This window comes from Balearica regulorum, chromosome 1, assembly GCF_011004875.1.
Source record: "Balearica regulorum gibbericeps isolate bBalReg1 chromosome 1, bBalReg1.pri, whole genome shotgun sequence".
Lineage (NCBI taxonomy): Eukaryota > Metazoa > Chordata > Aves > Gruiformes > Gruidae > Balearica > Balearica regulorum.
In genome coordinates this window covers 121,576,415-121,595,233 of record NC_046184.1, presented here as the reverse complement: position 1 = coordinate 121,595,233, position 18,819 = coordinate 121,576,415, and the positions used below count along the sequence as shown (strand labels likewise).

The 18,819-nt window shown below is 42.5% G+C and overlaps 1 protein-coding gene across 3 annotated transcripts in view; it reads right to left on the bottom strand.

The window, feature by feature from the left end:
- Window positions 1-3,117: 3,117 nt before the first annotated feature.
- The window catches only part of PDXK (pyridoxal kinase), a 54,979-nt gene continuing 39,277 nt past the window's right edge, over window positions 3,118-18,819 (bottom strand). For 2 of the 3 annotated variants that reach the window (XM_075773370.1, XM_075773391.1), the window contains exons 8-11: window positions 16,360-16,471; window positions 14,838-14,974; window positions 14,222-14,288; window positions 3,118-13,471 (exon numbers count right to left, since the gene is read on the bottom strand). In XM_075773370.1, the coding sequence (XP_075629485.1) occupies window positions 13,359-13,471; window positions 14,222-14,288; window positions 14,838-14,974; window positions 16,360-16,471 (429 nt within the window). In that variant the 3' untranslated portion in view covers window positions 3,118-13,358. The remainder of the gene's footprint in view (window positions 13,472-14,221; window positions 14,289-14,837; window positions 14,975-16,359; window positions 16,472-18,819) is intronic. The other variant, XM_075773380.1, reaches the window with a different exon arrangement.

Here is an 18,819-nt window from a genome sequence, read left to right as displayed (position 1 = left end):
AATGATTCAATTCCAGGGAATAACATAGGTGACCTCTAAAAGTGGGCCTTAGATCATTTTGGTGTGTTTGTTCTTACTGACAACTGGAGTGTTAAATTTCTCCCCAGCTTCTCTGTAGTTGAGGTATTGCTGAAAGCATGTTTAATAGCATTTGTCTTAGCAGGAGCAGCTAATGAATATTATGAATAATGCCATGGCTTTCCAGCCTTCCTGAAGCCATTCACCGGCTCTGTCTCTTAATTCAGCTCAATTCAAAAGGCTGCCAATGCTGTGTATTACCCCTCTGTTCATTTTTTTACACATCTTTGCTTATCATCCAAGCTAGTCTTTGGAATAAAAGGAGGGCAAGGGTGTGTGAAGATGGTGGCAGCTTTTATTATTTCCTTATCATCTGAAATTCCTCTTGGTTATGTGGCCTGCAACACTCTTCTGTTGTGTTTGAAACAACCCTTACTTACCGGAGGAAAACCGGGGTAGGGGGGAACGACACACCAAAAAAATTCACTGTGTTTTTATGGCAGGGCTAACCAGCCTGCTCCGTGGAGAGGCCTTGGGGTCTCCTTGGGGCACAAATAGGATGAGCAGAGCTCGAAGGCAGACTGTGGCCTTTCTGTAGCAGTTAAACTCCCTGTTCAGAAGCTGAGTTACATCCACAAGTACTCCCCAGAGTCACACATACCTCCTGTGGCTTTTCCTCCTTTCATTTGGTCCCCTCTATCCGCCTGGTCCTGTTACATCTCCCACGTCCTGCCGGCTTCACTGCCTCCCCCGCTTCAGACCGCTCAGATGATGAGCAGTGCGATGGCTCAGTCTCTACACCATGATGGCAGCGTTCAAACTCACAGAAAGGCAGCAAGAACGGTGTTTTTCACCCAAAGCTCAGCTCTCCAGGCTGGCTCAGGGACTTGACTGCCCTGGTGACCTCCTGTGCATGCGCACCGAGGAGATGCTCCTTTTTTTTCAGGAGACACTCCTTTTTCCAGGACACAAGAGCTGTGTGTCTTGCATCGACCACACAGATCTCCCAGAGGCTGGCATGGCCCCACGGACCCCCAAACCATATTGCTGGCACGGGGGGCAGGTGGGACTGGGCGATGGAGAGAGTACGTGGCAGCCCCCCTTGCTGCAGAGGGACCTGCTGAAGGGTCTGCTAGATTGCCCCAGGAGGAGGTACCACTCTTCCCAAGTCTCTCCTTACTTTGTACGTGCTCCAATTATTCTCTTGAGCAAATTGCAAAGAAGAACAAGAAAAATATGAAAGGGCCACTGCTCATGACAGGAGAGAGCCCCAGCTGGTGTGGTGCCCCATCTCTGAGGACCGCACGGCTATAAAGAGGACAGCAGCTTCAACACCCCCCCCCCCCCCCCAAAACCATCTATTCATGCTGCCTTTTCCACCCCTTCCCCTGGTTCCCTGTCTCCGCTCTCCGGAGCCAACAGCTGCCAGGGAAAATCGGGCCGTGCCCCCTGCCCCTGTGTGCTCACTCCAGCCATCAGCTGGAGAAGCCAGCCTGGTGGGCCCAACAGGTCTCTCTCCCAAAGGCGGTGCCGACAGGCTACCGCTGTAAATCACAGGGCAGAGTGGGGCTGGTAGAGAAGGGCACCGTCACCGTGCTGTCAGGCAGCGGCGACAGTGCCCGCAGGGGCAGCACCCGCTTTGGAGAGGGAGCATTTCAGGAGGAGCCTGGGGTTAGGGAGGTTGAAGTTCTTTGGCCGGGTTAGACTGATGATAGTATCCCTGATGAATGCATAGAAAGCGACTTTCTCATGTTTTGTTCTCTCCCGTGACGATGGATGCAGTCAGATCATTAGCACGGAGACACCTTGATCATTCAAGAGCGCACCTACACTGGGGATTAACATCCACAAATTGTCTGGATTAGCCATGTATATAAAATTAAAGAAATCAAGGCTGTCAAGACGGGACCAGGAAGGCGTGTAGCTCCCGTCATACCTCTCCTCTTGGCCTGCTGTTTAGGAGACCTAACCGAGCCGCAGCTGGCAGCCAGACCCCCTTCTGATGCTGGCCTGAGATTTACTGCCCATTCTTACCACACCATTTACAACCAGTTTATGCCTCATGGTGAGGTTTTGAAATGTCCCAGTACAAGCAGGATTAAATACATTCCTTCTAGATTTTAGGCATTCTTCACCATAATTATTTGAAATTACCCAGACCCACAGGAACTGGGGGACAGTTGGCAGTTAATAGCAAGGCACTGCATTGGGAAGAGAGATTTCCGTGCGCAGGATTCACGGGGATGAAGCTCTGTCCGTCCAGCTAGAAGGGGCCACTGCCTGGTGCTGCGGCTCCCGGAGGTGGAAGGCAAGCAGAAGAGAGGTACCATGCAGCAGGACGGGCAGGACGCTCAGCTCCAGGTAACTCACGGGAGCTGTTCGTAAAGAGGGGGGCAAATAGCAGCACACAAATCCCAGTTACCATCTCTGGTAAAGCTGGGCAGTGTAAAAAATATAGAAGCTTAGCTATAACAAAACTTATATTAACTAGAAAGCTGCTTAAGGCCTAGAACTGTTTTAAAGATTATAATCGTGGGAAAGGGGTTTCTAATCAAGGTAATAGGTAATGAAGCTAACTGGCCATGGCAATGTACAATGCTGCTACGTTCCTTGTACAGCCCCCACTCAACCAGACAATAGGCCCGGGAATATTAATCTTACGAAGTAAGTTGTAAGGGACAAGTGTATCCACAGCAAGGATACTGCGCATGCCTGCAAGAAGAGGGTCATCCAGCGAACACGGGTGCGAGACCACTGACGACCACCAGAGACCCCTGAGGACCACCAACTCAAATCAAAGAGCATGCGTGACGGGGAGGAGAATATGGCAATGGATTCCAAGAAATGATTATCATAGGACTGCCTTTTCTTGGAAAATAATGAATATGTATATTTTGATTCTATATAACCTGTATGTTGGTGATCACCTGGCATGGACGTTTGGTGGAGCTATTTCCCCCGTGCATCCAGCACTGCAATAAAGCAAACCTAGGGTAACTCACGTCTGGTAGATTTTTCTTTAACAGGCAGCCCCAGTTAACTGGGGAAAGAGAAACATCACCAAGGAGGGAAAAAAAAAAACCCAACAACTTGACAACATTTAGGAAAGGAAATGTATTTTATTGAAAAAAAAAAATTACATTTCACTTATACACCATGAAAATACTGAGTTGTGTGTTAAGACTTTCACAAGAAAACCACATTCTTTATTACAGCATTACTCCACAGGATGAGGCTCTAGTGGCACCTGCACTGGGTGTTTTCACTAAACAGTAGAGCAGGACTAAATGTGCTTTGGGCAAAAACCCTAAATATTGGCCTCTTCCAGATGCTACTCCCTGCTGAAGACATGGCACTCATTTGGTCAATATTGAATTATTTCTGAATTAGAGACAAATCTCAAATTTTCTCTACTCACTTAGATCTTAGGCAAACTCACAGCTATCCCTACCCTCCACTTTTAACAATCTCGATTCATATTTCCCATTCAGCCAGCTAAAAGCATACTAAACTGGCATATAGCCTGTCACCCTCCCATCTTTTGGTAAGAAAACAATACTGAGAGGGACGCGTTCCGCTAACAATCACTAACAGCAAACGACAAGATCACCGGATGGTGCTCAGTTCTCTGGCATTTCCTCCCATCACTGCATCTCCAGCCCTACAGTTCTCTTCCCTAGCAAGGCGCGTATTCGCCAGCACGTTATCAGGCAGGTGAATACACGTGCCGTACTAACTGCAGGCCGCAGGACAGCGGTACCTGTCCGCAGCTGGGACCCCACCGCTGTTTGTCACAGGCGTTATCGCAAGAAGCGTGCTGTGCTCCAAGCCAGCTGTGACAGGCTGCATCACATCGCTCGGCAAGGCATCTTCTGAAGATCCCTTACCAACTACAGACCTTTGGTGTGGCACGATTTAAAAATCTGTAGGCAAAAATAAATACTAATTTATTTTTTAATTTTTTTATTTATTTATGTGATTCATTCCTTAAAGAGGAAGGGAAGGAAAAGAACCAGACCTGGACAATTCTGCCACCATGCAAACACTGTGAAAGTGGACTTGAAACTTTCTCTACCTGGACCTTCCTACTATAATCCCTAGTTAGATAACTGCTTTATTCTATGCTATTTTCTACTCTGCTAGGCATGAGCATCACATATAGAACATTAAGAACAGCCACACAAAACCTTTTAGTACTGTAATGTTTTCACAGTACAGGGGACGCGCTGGATTGAGAACACCAAACTCAGATTACTAGATCTGCAGATCTTCTTTCAAGTACTTAGCTGACGAGGACTCACTCTCTTTACCACTAACAGTGCAGCTTTGCAATTAGGCTCTGCTTAACCAGCATCTCGCTGCCGAGGAAAAGAGGCAACCCCATTCTCCCCATTTTGTCCAGCTGCATCTTCCCAACCCCTCCCTAGCAGCAGCACAAGTGCTTACCTAGTCCCGGGATGAGAAGGTTAAGGGAAATAAAGGAGATGAAAACTTCAGGGTTTTCGGCTGGATAAGTTCCCTGTTGGTTTTGCTCCTTCACTTCATTCCTGATGGGGACAGGCCAGCACAAGTGATGGGAGAGGAAGGTCAGGGTGCAGTTTTGTGGTGTAGCTGTGCCAGATGCGTTAGATCTACCATAGCAGCTGATAGTTTGTACCTTTCTTTTCCAAAGAACAAGACCCTAGCCCAAATCATCTGAACAATTCACTTTTAGCCTCTCTTGTTCTCCATGGCCTATAGATGAAGTCTAGGGAAATTGCACGGCTGAACTAGGTTCCCAAAACGAGGAGGAGAATGAACACCCTGCTGCCTTAGATCGCAGCCAGGAAAGCAGCGCGCCATTTATCACGCGCTTTGAAGCGCGTACAGAGCTGCGCTGAACCAGAGCTTTGGTACAGCGCTTTGAAAGGAACAGCCCGACAGCTTCACACAGACCTCATCTCCCACTTGCTCAGAATAACTCCTCCGCAGTTCCCCCAAGGGAGGGTGCAGGCAAAACAGTCACTCTGCCACCACCATGGGTATACTGTACCCACAGATTCCCAGGGGAGGAAAACACAGGCACAGCCAAGCGTGCAAAACAGAGCTCTTCCCTTCCGTAGCCTCCCCCCTCAGCAATGCAGTATTAATTGCAGTGATATTCTTCTTGCTAACTCAGCAGAGCAGAAGTACTTTTAACATCTCCAGAACTTGGGAACTCTCGAGAGAAGAATTCTGATCGATTCTCCCCTACTTTTTGCAGCAGTGATTTTTCAGAAGTGTGGTGGGGATGCTGCCATGTTTCTTAAAAGAGACCTAACAAACGATGCTCACAGTTTTCCCAGATCACCAACTGCTGCGGCAGGAGCACAACATTCAGCGGAGGGCCATACTCCACAAACTGATTTATGTTGCAGACCCTTGCACTTTCTAGAGAGCTGCCGAAGGACTAACACAAACACACAAAAATATATATACACACATATGGACAGCTCTGCTTTAGCCCTGGTCTCGCAGCCGTAAGAAACAGAGACTCCAATAAGTATAGCAAAGATGAAAAAATCACGTTTGGATTTCAAACATGCTAACTGCTTGCCTTTTGACTGAATGGCATTTTTGTTGGTAACTCAACTTTTCTGAAAGCGAATATATTTATGAATTTAAATTGAAATCACTCTATTAAAATCCTTCACAGTATTACCACTGGCAAACTACAGGGGCAAAAAAAATCTCCGTTTTCTACCATTAGGCCTACTCATCTATCTGTTGCACACATTCAGCACTTGAAGTTAGCTCGGCCAGGTTCATAAAATGTGAACAAGCTAGTTTTGTTCCAGTCTCTTGGCTTGTCCATTTACATGTTGCTATCAAGCACCCCTGAGATCCCCCAGTCTTATTTAATTAAACAAACAAACCCCTCATCTATTTTTAACCTGCCCTAGGTGTATTTGATCCTTTATTCCAACGCATAATCTAGATTTCAGGCTTATGCCACAACTTGCCCGCTTTTATAATGGATAAGGCAGCAATATTTAGGGTTTTCATTTTAAACAATGGTATCTACCATACTATTGCCTCTCTCTACAATCAAGCGTACAAGCCTTACTGCAGAAAGGATACAACTCATAACCACCAACCAGAAAATACGCAAACACTACAAAAGCCTACAATTTCATTAGAAATTCAATAATTTGCTATTACACAGAACTTCATTGGTTTTCTGGCATAAAAGTCATTGAATTACTACATACGCCTGGAGGACAATCATTAAGATGTGTAAACATACAACAGGTCCACCTAGTCAGTACAAAGCACCACACAAACTTTAAGTACATAGAAAGTTTGCTCATAAATATTTCTTTGTTTAACAATTCAGCACTAAAAAAATATTACTTAAAAAGGCATCTTTTATTAAGTTATTTCAGTTTGTCCAGGGCTGGTGGGGTTGTACTATCCCTACTATATTTCAGCCACCTGACTCTCTTTCCATACCGTTTTACTTTTCTGGAAGAAAAGGCTATGTGTGGCTTGGACCCAAAACTTCAGCACAATCTATAAAAATAGAATTCTTTAAGACCTTCTGCTCACATCCTGAAGGCCTACGCAGCCAGCCCCCAAATTCTGTTTCCCACCCCCACCACATTGCAAATAAAGCTTCAACATACACACACACACACACACACACACATAGACTACATATATTACACTCTTCTACACACAGATTTTTTTCTAAATAGCGATGCAACCACAAGGGCAATAGGTAAGAAGTACATATGATTTCAGTGGTAACATATGGCACAGCCTTCTCATATTGCTGGTTTTCTCTACCTTAATAATGTGCTGCCTCATTCACTGCTCTGCATGTTGTGGCTTTATTACTATTATTTGCACTGTGGAGGCACTAAGTCAGGAATGCATGCTTCTTTAGGAGCATACTTGGGAGCGTCCCATTTGTTTTGAGGTCCATGGCCACTGGACCACTAAAAGCACCAAACTGGTGGCTGGTGGTGCTGGGGCTGTCACCTGGCACTGGTTTCCTGGTGAAGCAGATGGGAACTTTCCTAGGCTGTTGAAAGTCAAATTGTATTCTTCCCTTCTGGAAAATGTGAAAACTAGCTTTGGCGCTCCTGAAAAAACATGTGCTGACAATTGCAGCTCCCTTGCGTTCTGCAGTCAACACCCTTTGCTGGGAGCTCAGGGCACACTCCTCCAGTTTCTGGTTAAACCTTGTGGATTTACCTTAAATCTGCTCCTGCACACATATATAAACCTACCATTTTACTCATTTATTTAACAGAGAACAGATATTTTGGGGGCTGTGATGGAACATCTCAAAGCTTAGTTTCCATGGCTGATAAGTGTCTTTAACTGACATGCTCTAGAAAGCTACAAAACTGTTCACCAGCAGGCTCTCACTTATCAGAAGCAAAGGTCTTTCATGAAGAACAGCTCTCTGAATAATCTTATCCTCTGATTCTCATAGGAGCTGAATGACCAGTCAGTGAGCCAATCAGGCTGCAATGGGATGTAAAAGAACAGGTTGTGTTTTTATTTCTTAAGAAATATTTTGGTTTCAGAGTGACCAAACTTTGCAAGTTATGTCTCAGCTTCTAAAAGCATTATTTAAATGGGCAGAGAACTTTACTCAGGAGAGGTGGTTTTCTTTAGTATAAATATAAGCCTAACTTCTCCAGTGGGCATAAGCATACTGACATAGCACCTTCTCCAATAACCAGTGCTCTCATTAAACTGGATACCTGCTCGCTTCCTCTTGCAAAACACTGCCATAGCAGAGGCACTGGAGAGTGCTGACAGAAGCCCTTCTGACATACAAGGAACAACTGTTTCCTACCATACAGTCTCGGATGCTCTAACCTCCGCAGTAAGATAAAAATTACTCTGGGAAGGGGAGTGCAGCTAAACGCTGCACAAGAAACAGAACTCAAAATGAGTTGTGGTTCTTATTCCAAGCTCCTCTGCTCACCTTGTATACAGGAATAAAGAGCACAAAGCAGAGAGGTCCTACACACGCATGTAAGAGGCATGCAAGAGCAGCGGTGCAGAATGCCAGCAGTTATCTTCCCATGAAACTTCTTTAAAAAAAATAAATTATGTTATTCACTTCCACATACCACTATCTTACAATGACATGATTAGAGTGCACTCTTCCATTAACTACTCTTTCTCTACACTAGGATATAACTAGGAAAACCTTTAATTACATCCACTTTATTCAGCAAGACTATCAAACTGTTCTTGTTTTTAATTTTGAAATGATTAACATATTCAAAAATAGGATCTAACAATTTGTGTGTGCACAGTATATTAGATGTAGATGCTTTTATTACAATCTTCCTTGCCACATATTTAAAAATAAAATAAATCAATACAATCACCGTAACAGTCTCAGACAACAAATTAACACCATCCAATCAAGATACAGTTAAGATACTCAAAAAGGCAGTATGAGTAGCTGGAAACCTTGGTCCTCTGATTCTGTTGTATAACACATTGATTATAGGTTTCTTCCACTTACAATAAAAATCAGCAAACAAACATTAAGGTTAACAATTCATATTGCAGATTTCTAAAGTATATATCAAGAACGAATAGCATTGATCTTAGCATGATGTCTTTATGCATATCTCCCAAAGGGGAATTTAAAGCATGTAGAGACTAATCCGGGCCCAGAATAGAGTAGATGATCGTTTGTAAACAACTTTTGGCCTCTCCTGCATGATGGCTCCACACGAGTGCACTTGCAGTAATCAAAATGGCTGACCACATACACCGCAAAGTTCATTCCAGAAAAAAAGGGATCCAACGCAAATTACTTGTAGTAAGTGAAGAGAAAGAATGGTGGGGAAGTCGACTGGATGCAAAACATTCACCGCTCCCATGTGTACATCTGCTTCAGCATTAGGAGCATCCTTCGCTGCTAACTTCACGCGTACACAGGGGAGCAAGTACGCATGGCAGCGAAGTTAGCAGTCCCTGACTGGTGAATGCTGGACTGGTGGGTTACAGACACCTTTCATGCTGTCAGGATGATCATGGAAGATTATCCATTAGTTATTGACTCCACTCTCTGGGCTAAATTGCTTGTTCTTCTGTAAACAATTGGGACCTAAACTAGTTTTGACTAACCGTTTTTCTGCATGTAAGGATCTGCAAGTGGACCAGACAACCCTGATAAGCCTCCTCCAAGCCCTTAAATAAATAGTGGGCAGCTGTCTAATACTGCGACACTTCCCAGCAGCACCAGAAAGACAGTAAGAATTCAGAAATAGATACAGATGTTATACGCAGGAGCAGAGGAGCAAGCAGAAGATTGGCCAGGACTGTGCTGAGGCTTTGAATTTTTTTCTGCAAACATTATGAAAAAGTGCTGTGTAACTCTGAACAAATAAAAATGTATCTAAGTGTGTATACCTTAACATTTAAAAATACCTGTTAGGCTGTTGTGACTACAAAATGTTAGCTACAGACTATATTTACACATAACTTCTGATGTTTGTTCCTGGCAAGACATGTTAAGCCCAATTCTTCATTGAAGACATAAACCTGACCTAATTTAGATCAGGTCAGTGGGAGTTTAAAACAAGTATCACGAGTAACTTCCAGGGACTTAAGCAGAAGCCAGAAGCCCATTGCTACAGAATCCAGCTACTGTAAAAGAAGAACATTTGCAAATTGAGCACAGTAGTATCATTGTCCTTTTTTTTTTTTTTTAAGCATGGATATGTCACGGATTCTAAGGAAAGGGTGAATTACTGGGCTGATTCTTTCTTTGAAGCACTGGGAAGAGATCACACCTGACAGGTATAAACTGCTCCAGCAAACATCTCACTCCCTTTGTTCTGGCAAGATCAACGTTCATTATGGTTTATAGATGAAACCTTGTCTGTAAGGTAACTTTAAGTTTCCTAAACTCCAAGCTGCTTTATTTCAGAGAAAACTAGCCCTGCCTTTCTCTCAATTTCCTTGTGAAAGTCTGTTTTTTTAGTGCCAAAAACAACTATGCCGTCTCACACTTACTAAAAGGGCTTTTCCCATGTGTACGTGCTTACAACAGGTGGAGTTTCTTTGATGGGAAATTTCGACAGTGCATACTTAATGCTGCTTAAAAAAAAAAAAATTACAACGCCAACTTTGAGCTTCTCTCTCCTGTTGATCCCCTGATGTGAAGAACCGAAGAACCTCAATTTTGTACTGCATGAGTGCAGGGATGGCCACCACATGGCTCTCAATTTGGCCCCAGGCCGTGTTATGTGACTGGGAACGAAGCTAATGCTGGTGCGGGGGTGCTGGGCAATGCACAGCCCTGGCTGTAGCAGGCAGTGCACCGGGAGCCACTTCCAGACCCAGCTAAGCTGTGCTTGAGCCATGGAACCCCAGAAAGCAAGTGTGATTTACTGCATGTGAACTGCTCCTCGGATTCATCTAAATTCTTGGTAATCTGAGGGACACAGCAGAGGTCTCAAAGCTTGGCCATCTGAAGATTTTTATATGTGACTCATAGGAGCTGCAAAACTGGATACAGCTCGGTGAGGGTGTCAAGCATAATGCCACAATGTTAACCATGATATGTACAGGCAGGGAAGTTCAGTATGTTGAACCCTTCTTCCCAAGAGGATGGTAGGAATTTTACAATTCCACATGAAATAGTCTAATTTTAAAAGATAATAAACTCATAGTTATGTTTGGAAAATGGCATGCAACGCTTCTTTAATCAATGCCAGAAACTGTTAAAATCCTTTTGTTTTCATCTGTTGAAACGCATTACCAGCTACAGTATTTAATTATCTTTGCTGAAAGCAACTATCTCAAAAAAGGCAACTGTATTCCTGGCACAACTGCCAAGCAAAAAGCAGCTTATTTAAAAAGGGGGCAAATTTTTAATGCTGAGCTATTTCCTAGTCTATCTGGAAGTTTGTGTCTCAAGAAGGAAAAAAAAATTGCATCAATTTAAAAATGCAGCGCTGCAAAGAAAGGCAACTCAGAATCACAGAATGGTTGAGGTTGGAAGGGACCTCTAGAGATCGTCTAGTCCAAGCCCACTGCACAAACAGGGTCAAGTACAGCAGGTTGCTCTGGGCCGTGTATGGTCAGGTTTTGAAATTCTCCAAGGATGGAAACTCCACAATCTCCCCGGGCAACCTGTGTCAGTGTTTGATCACCCTCACAGTGAATTTTTTTTTTTTAAATGTTTAAATGGAATTTCTAGTATTTCAATTTGTGCCCGTTGCCTCTTATCCCTTCATTGGGCACCACTGAGAAGAGCCTGGCTCCTTCTTCTTCACTGCTTTCCATTGGATATCTATACACAGTTAAGACAGTTCATGTCTTTTTACAGGCTGGATATCAGCCATGAGCTCATCTCTGTTACTGACTGCTAATTTTAACAACTGTTCACATCACCAAAATTATTATTGCTAGGAAGTTATTTCATAGCAGTGGTTACTAAAAACTGTGTCAGTAGAGTAATGTTTTGTAGGTCATTTCTGTTGGGGTTTTTTCCCCTTAAAATTCTCAAGTCGTAAGAATTTTTTTTCCCATTTTTAATGCCAAATGCATGAGAGGAAGATTGCCTCTTACAATTTACTGCAAGATGTGTTCACCTCTTAAATTTAATTTGCTTCAGAGATACTGAAAATGAGGGATTTTAGGAATGTATTCATTATGAAATCTTACTTTATGAAAAAAATCAGTTCAGCTAAAAATTCACTTTAAGGATAAAGTACTCTTCTAGGAGGTGAAACCAATTAACTTTTACAATGGCAGAAAATCCACAAAAGTGGTGGGATAAGAAGACTTCAGTGGCCAAAGCAATCTCCAAACCAGCTCTTCTGGGGACTGCCCAGCTGTGCAAGCAACACTATCAGTTAGGCAAGCATGACAAGGAAAGTGCAGGAAAGGTACCTAGGACAGACCCAAGAGTGAGTTTCCTGAACATACTCAGGTAAACAATAAAAACTCAGCCCTTTCCTCTAACGCAAATTTGTTTCATGTCACTGCAAGGAGAAGTGCAATTTTAATCTCCCTATGCTGTCTGAGACAAATAAAGCTCATCAACTGAGTTTGGATTTTACAACACACTAGACCTCATCTTGGGAGAAGCAGGAACCTCAGTCCTACACAGAAATCATACAGAAGTACAAGCAGTCAGTACCTGTCAGTATATCTGCCCTACTGGCATAATATGTGGTTGTGATGTACAGGATGCTGAAATTATGAAGAATCCCATTTTGAAGCCTTATGAAGCAGAATTTTGAAATAAAGATGCATTAATAATAATGCATTTCCATCATCTCTAATCAGCGTAGGCTGCAGAGACTCACATTATGAACAAATTAATTTTGTCTGTTTCACAGCACGTGGTAACCACATGTAACTTACTAAACCTGACTAAACTAAAAGTATTACTTTTAACACATTGCTTCATTGATAAGCCTGCCAATAGGGCTCAGTACTGTTAAGTGAAAGTGCCCTACGCAGTTTGTAAGCACATCCACTCATAAAGAACGAACTAGGGTAGCCAGCTTTCAGGCTAAGAGCTGCTTTCTTTTGTCCTTACAGAATGTTCATCCTTAGTTAAAAACTAAAGAAAACAACCAAACCTGGCCTCAGAGGTAGAACTACAAACTGCTAATTAGTGCTACTGAATAAAGATATTATCTTATTAATGAAGATGTTTTTGGAGCAGCTTTTGGAAGAAAATCATGTGGGCACCCATGGACATTAGAAATAAGCAACCAGTACCTGCAAAAACTGCAGCTGTTCACAGACAAGAAACAGGAGCCGTTATCAGTAACATGAATGATACCTCAAGGTCACTTCAGAGTACTTAAATGCCAAACATCTTCAAAGTACTCCTACACACAACCTGAACTTTGTGTGTAGTTTCAACCCTGCTTAGTTTCACAGCAGCTGAAATCCTGAATACCAGAGTAGGTAACCAGGTATCTCCAGGAAAAGGGAGCATGGAGCCAGCTCCATTGGCACTAGATGCCATCTTGAAATAGAATCTTTTCCAGTCAGTCAAGCATTCTATTAGCAAATTCACATCTAAAGTCTTTGGCAAGGCAGGAACATTGTACTCTCTTGCCCTGGGTAACTACACAGACTAAGTGAATTTGACAGCCATTTTGATACCTGGTAATATGCTTCAATGTACACTAACTGTTTTGTTTTTAAAACTGAGCAAGGCCAGCACATATGTTTGAGAGTGGATATCTGCCTATGCTGGGCACTATTTCATGAAAGTCAGGTTTCTGTCACAGATCTAAGGCAAATATTACAATTTACAGGAAAGAAATGAGGACATCAATACATTGTGCGTTATTGGAGATGTACAGCCTTTATAACACGGTGGCTTTCACTATGATCTCTGGGTTTTCTATGTCCTTTTTGCTTTGGACCATTCTCAGTTCCAGCTGGGCTGAGTTTGGTTTGTTTCCTTCTCCAGCTTGTGCTAAAAAGATGACATCAGAATGTTGTTAAAAACAGCAGTATATAAAAAAACCAAGTTACACTGTTCTGTTACTCCACTATTTTTTCCACCCTCCTCCCCAATCTCCCTTACTACCCCCTGCTAAAGGCTTCCAAGGTGGAAGATCCAGGTCACCACTGTGATTTCTTATCTGTTTGCACCTCTCTTCAGGAAAGAAACACGGCTCTGCTGTTATTAGAAAGTGACATAGACATGCTCTGAGAACCCATAGATCCCATCTGGATCTCCTCAGGAATTGAACGACATGGGAACTCCAAGGGGAGAGAAGCTGAAAAAAGAAAATCACTCTTCACATGGCCAACACAGCAAACAGTTTATTATCAGTTGATAAACCCCTCTCAATACTAAACACGCACACTCAAAGGGAAAGTGATCGAGCCACACTTAAAACGGAAGCTCTCTTGCACATCAAACTCAGCATTTCCTCAAATTCTTCCACCACTATTTTGCAAAGCAGTCAAGCACAGTCAGCATGACTGTCGTCCCACTACAAGCTGAACAGTGACATCTTCAGTCGGGTGTTGTCAAAATAGGCTTGGAGGACACAGTAAAGAAGATGCACTGACCAGACTACCAAGCTCTCATTCTGTAATTTCTCTGGCTGCTTCTACACTGAGGGCTGCCTTTAGTCAGGAAACCCAGAAAGCTCTCTGCATGTTTCTTCTGATGCAAATCCAGACAGAAGAAGAGAACAAGGTTTGAATGAATTACCTTTTGCACTCTTAATGGTCCTTTGCAGAACATGTTGCATGGCCGACACAGTCTTTTCACAGGCCACCTGTATTAGCATAATATATTCGGGTAAAATTTCAGCTGCCTAGTTTAATAGCAGTGGTTTGAAATAATAATATTAAGAGGCAAATATGACTGACACAATTCAAACAGGATGACAACTATGTAATGTAGAGTTTGGGAAAAAGCATTTTAGACACTCTCAATTCTCCCAAAACACGTGTTAGAAACCATATACCCCTATGGAGAACTCTATGTGCTTAAGGGAAAGAAACAGAAAAATAGATCTGATAAATGATTTTCAGTGCTTATTATGAAGTGAGGGAAAAAAATCAATTATATCATGTACAAGCTCACTCTCTATATATAGAGAATAATATCTTATTTGGCAAAATTACAAAATCCATGTAACTGAAATGACCGTCCAAAGTTGTACAAACTAAAATGTTTAAGCAAAAGGAAAATTTTTTCCTCTGAAGTGAGGAAAAAAAGCCAAAACAGAAGACAGTCTTCAAATAATGTCATAGATTAAAAGTAATAAAAAAAAAACCCCATAAATCTAAACTTGCAGAGAGACAAATAACTTCTCCCACACCTTCAAATTGTTTGGATGCTTATGTGTCCATGCCAAAAGCATAGCAGCGAACAAGTCTCCTGTTCCAACAAAGACAGCATCCACTTTAGGAGACTCCACTCGAATTCTTTGTGTCATCTTGGTACCATCTGCTTTAGCTACAACACAGATAGACAGTTAAGTAACAGACCCAGCGATTAATACAATAGCATTTACTATAATTTAAAAGTGATCACCAGATTTGAATTCCTTTGATGTTTGGAACATAGAGATGCTAAGGAGTATTGTAAACTTCATACCAGCTCTTTTAAAAGGTGCAGCCTTTTAAAGCTTTGCCAAGTTGGGATAGCATTTACAATTTATATACTGTACATATTTCACTTAAAAGGGAGCAGGTAGCTAGCACCTCCATTTTCATAAAGGATTGAAAGCCACCTATTTTCATCTAGACAGCAGCAGCAGCTTGCTCAGGAAACTGCATATTTATGGAGACTGCTGAATCCTAGATGGGGCATCCCAAACCATAATCTCTGGGTTGTATGGAGGCACAAAGGCAGCTATATACATCAGCAGAGAATATCCGATCCATGTGCCGTATTGTAATCACCACTGGAATGACCAGACTTATTCCAGACCCGGCACATACTGAGTGCTAAGACCCACTGATTGAATCTTAGTGGAATCTGTTTTAAATATCAAGACTTTTACAGCCTCCCAGCAGTCCAGAACATGATGCCCACATTTACATCCCTTAGATGAACAAAAAAATGACATCATATACCGTCCCACATAACCATGCCTTTCTCAGGTAAAAACATCCTGCAACAGTCCAAACAGATAGTGAATCTTGATGACAGTATAGAAGGGGATATAAAGAAGCAGCAGAATGACGTTTTACAACCTATCAGAGGAGGAAGAATTTTCTAACAGGACAGTGCAACTTTTCATAAAAGCATTCAAAAGATTCAAAGTTCCTGTTTTATACCACTACTAGTCAGGGCCACTACTAGGGGCATTAACAGCCCTGATCAACCTAAGACATCCTCCACCCACATGTCCTCTGCCCATTGCCCAGGAGGGGCACAGAAGCTCAGGCCTGGGTGCAAGCATCCTTGCTTGAGCTATGTTGTAGGTGCACCTGTATGCAGCCCTGCTGTACTGACTCACTGATTGGATTTTCCAGATTCATCTTGGACGTGGCTTGTCACCTTTCTCTGATGATCACTGGATTGTCAGTGGGACCTGTCCACCATCACCACCCCTGTTCTGCTCACCATATTTAGATACTGTGGGCCTGTGCCCTGTTGGTGAGGGTAGTGCTCTGCCTGTGCTATGATCACGCTCAGCTCCCAGCTCATCTTCCCTCATGGAGCACCTCCATTTTACCACGCTCTGATATTACTGTAGAAAAAGTTCATTTCGGGATCTAAGCTCCTTCCATGTACTACAGATAGGTCTGATGAAACTACTTCTTAAAAAAGTAACTGAAAGCACAGAACAGGGTAAAAGAAAGCACAGTTTAACGAAGGAGTTCATGGCTTACTTTTTCTGTGGCTTCCCAGAGCAATTAGATAGTCGTTTCCTAGAGGCCCTTGTAGATCTGAGCTTGTGATCACCACAGTCTCTGGTCCCATGGCATGGAGCATATCCATTACCTTTCCACGTGCAAAAAGGCAGGAATCAGTGACTGCAATGTGTGTTGATTAAACTTTGCATCATTCATAGTACTGAGGATTTTTGACACGCACCTTATTTTAGCATCTTTTGTAAAGAGAAAAAACCAGTTTCTAGTCAAAGAATTCACTTGAACTAGGGGAGTTAATTTGCATCATGTTGTCAGAATGTATTACCGAAAGAGTAAGAGAACAAATATACAGACACATGCACCTGAGTTGGCATCGTGAAATACTTGTTAGAAAGCAAATAACTCCAGGTCATGAAGTCTTATTTAGCTACTTATTTAAGAGTTAGCAAAAATAAAGAGTTAAAAGAATCAGAGGCACAAGTGTGTGTGTTTTAATCTTCTTTTCTCGTTCTGTTTCAAACCCCAAATTACACCTGTAAATTGTGTACCTTTGCAGGTGTATTTCCACTCTGTGTGTTCCTCACTTAAACTCATTAATAGTCTACTTCTGACATCACAATTGGTTGCTACATAAGTGATTTTGATTTCACAGAAGAAAGAATTACTTCAATAATGAGTTTAGCATAAAACAGATAAAATATTAGTTCTCCCAGAAGAGTTTAACTAAAAATCCTCTCAGGCTAGCTATGACTCATGAGTAGCTGAATGATAAGGATTTATTTCTCCTATTTTTTAATTCTCTATTGCTTTTCTTTCTTGTCAAAGCCTCCAAGTTTCTTCAACTGTCAGACCTCTTTCCACAAGTTGGGTTTTAAAGCAGCAGTAAATCCACTAGCATATGCTGACTCAATCAACCTGTGAAGTAATATTAAGCTCAGTTTCATTTCTGAGTCACAATTCACAAAGAGCCTAATCACACTATTTCTAGTTGTAGGACTTAGCCCCTTCTACATTAATATTATATTTAATTTTATGTTAGAAGACTATACTGTCATCACTAGTCTTGCTAGAGAAATGAATGAAAGCATGTCACCATGGAAACTGATGCCAGAATTCCTACCACCTCCAAAGGGGACAAATTCCAGCATGGATTATTGCTCAGAAGGACAGACCTATATATGACATGCAGCTGGGGAGACAGACAGATTAAAATATAATGTCCTGCAAGCAATTATTTTAAAAATGTTTCTATTCCTAAGTATAATTCTATCTCTTTAGAAGAGATTTTTTAAAACCCATCACAATTAAGAGCTATCACATGAATCAGACAGGCTGTCAGAAAACTAACTTGTAAAATTGTTTAGCACGTGCAACTCATGTTTGCAGCCAAAATATGCAAACCTAAACCTAATGGCTGCTCAGCTAACAGTGTTGTTCTCAAGACTGTGGTTCCACTAGTGAGGATGAGAATAGAAGAACTGAGGTGTAGTTAGCAGCTAGTGGCATGAAGCACAGTTTATCACCCTTGCCCAACACACTGGGGTAATGTAAAATGGGAGGGGACAGGGGGGTAGAAATTAAGAGTTGAAATCTTTGGACCTGCTTCCTGCCATGAAGAGATGGTAATCAACCCATGTTGAAACAACAAACATTTGGGCTGACAGACCCCAGCTACTCTCCAGGATGCCACTACAGCTGCTGTTTGTTTAAAGATTTTGTGTTCCTTTGAAGTTCAAAACCAAACTGGAAGAAATAACATCAGTCCATTATGAAAGCACTTGACTAGTCAACAAAACAAAGAGCTCAGCCCTTCTCAAGACATCAATAAAACCATATTCCTATTTTGTCCTTCATCACCAAGCCCTGCAGCTTTTATTTTCTTCAGTTTGTGTAAAAGGGTAAATCCTTACACCTCAATGTGGTATATTTGTGGATCATCTATTGTCCCCGTATGGCGATGACAGCAGCTATCAATGCTGTGGATTTGTCTGTCTTTCACCAGCAGGTACCCGAAGGCCATCACTCCCAGCATGGTTCCTCATCTACGCAATCTATCCTTTTGCAACCCAGGTCTCATCCCCTTTGAGTCAATTTAAGGAAGAAAAACAGAGCTCCAGCAAACACCATCAGGAAGAGATTCAGAGTATATTCAATCAATCCTTGGAAGAGTTTCCTAGTTGTCCATCTTCATTGCAAACAGTCTGCACGGGAGGATGGGAAGCGGCTGCCCTAGCACCCAGCGTTGCTGCTGCACGACTCGCATGTGGACAGCAGGGGGAGCAACTCGTGCAGGTTTCTGATGCCCAGGGTCACCCTGGGTTTTCACCCTACCAGTGCATTTCCACAGCGCTGGCAGAGTGCGGTTACTTGCCATGTGTGCTGCTGCTACCCTTCTTACACTGCAGGAGAACGAGCTCACAGAGATGTACTCATTACCACTGTAATGCCTTTATCTGCCTTTCTTTTGGGAAGTTTCTT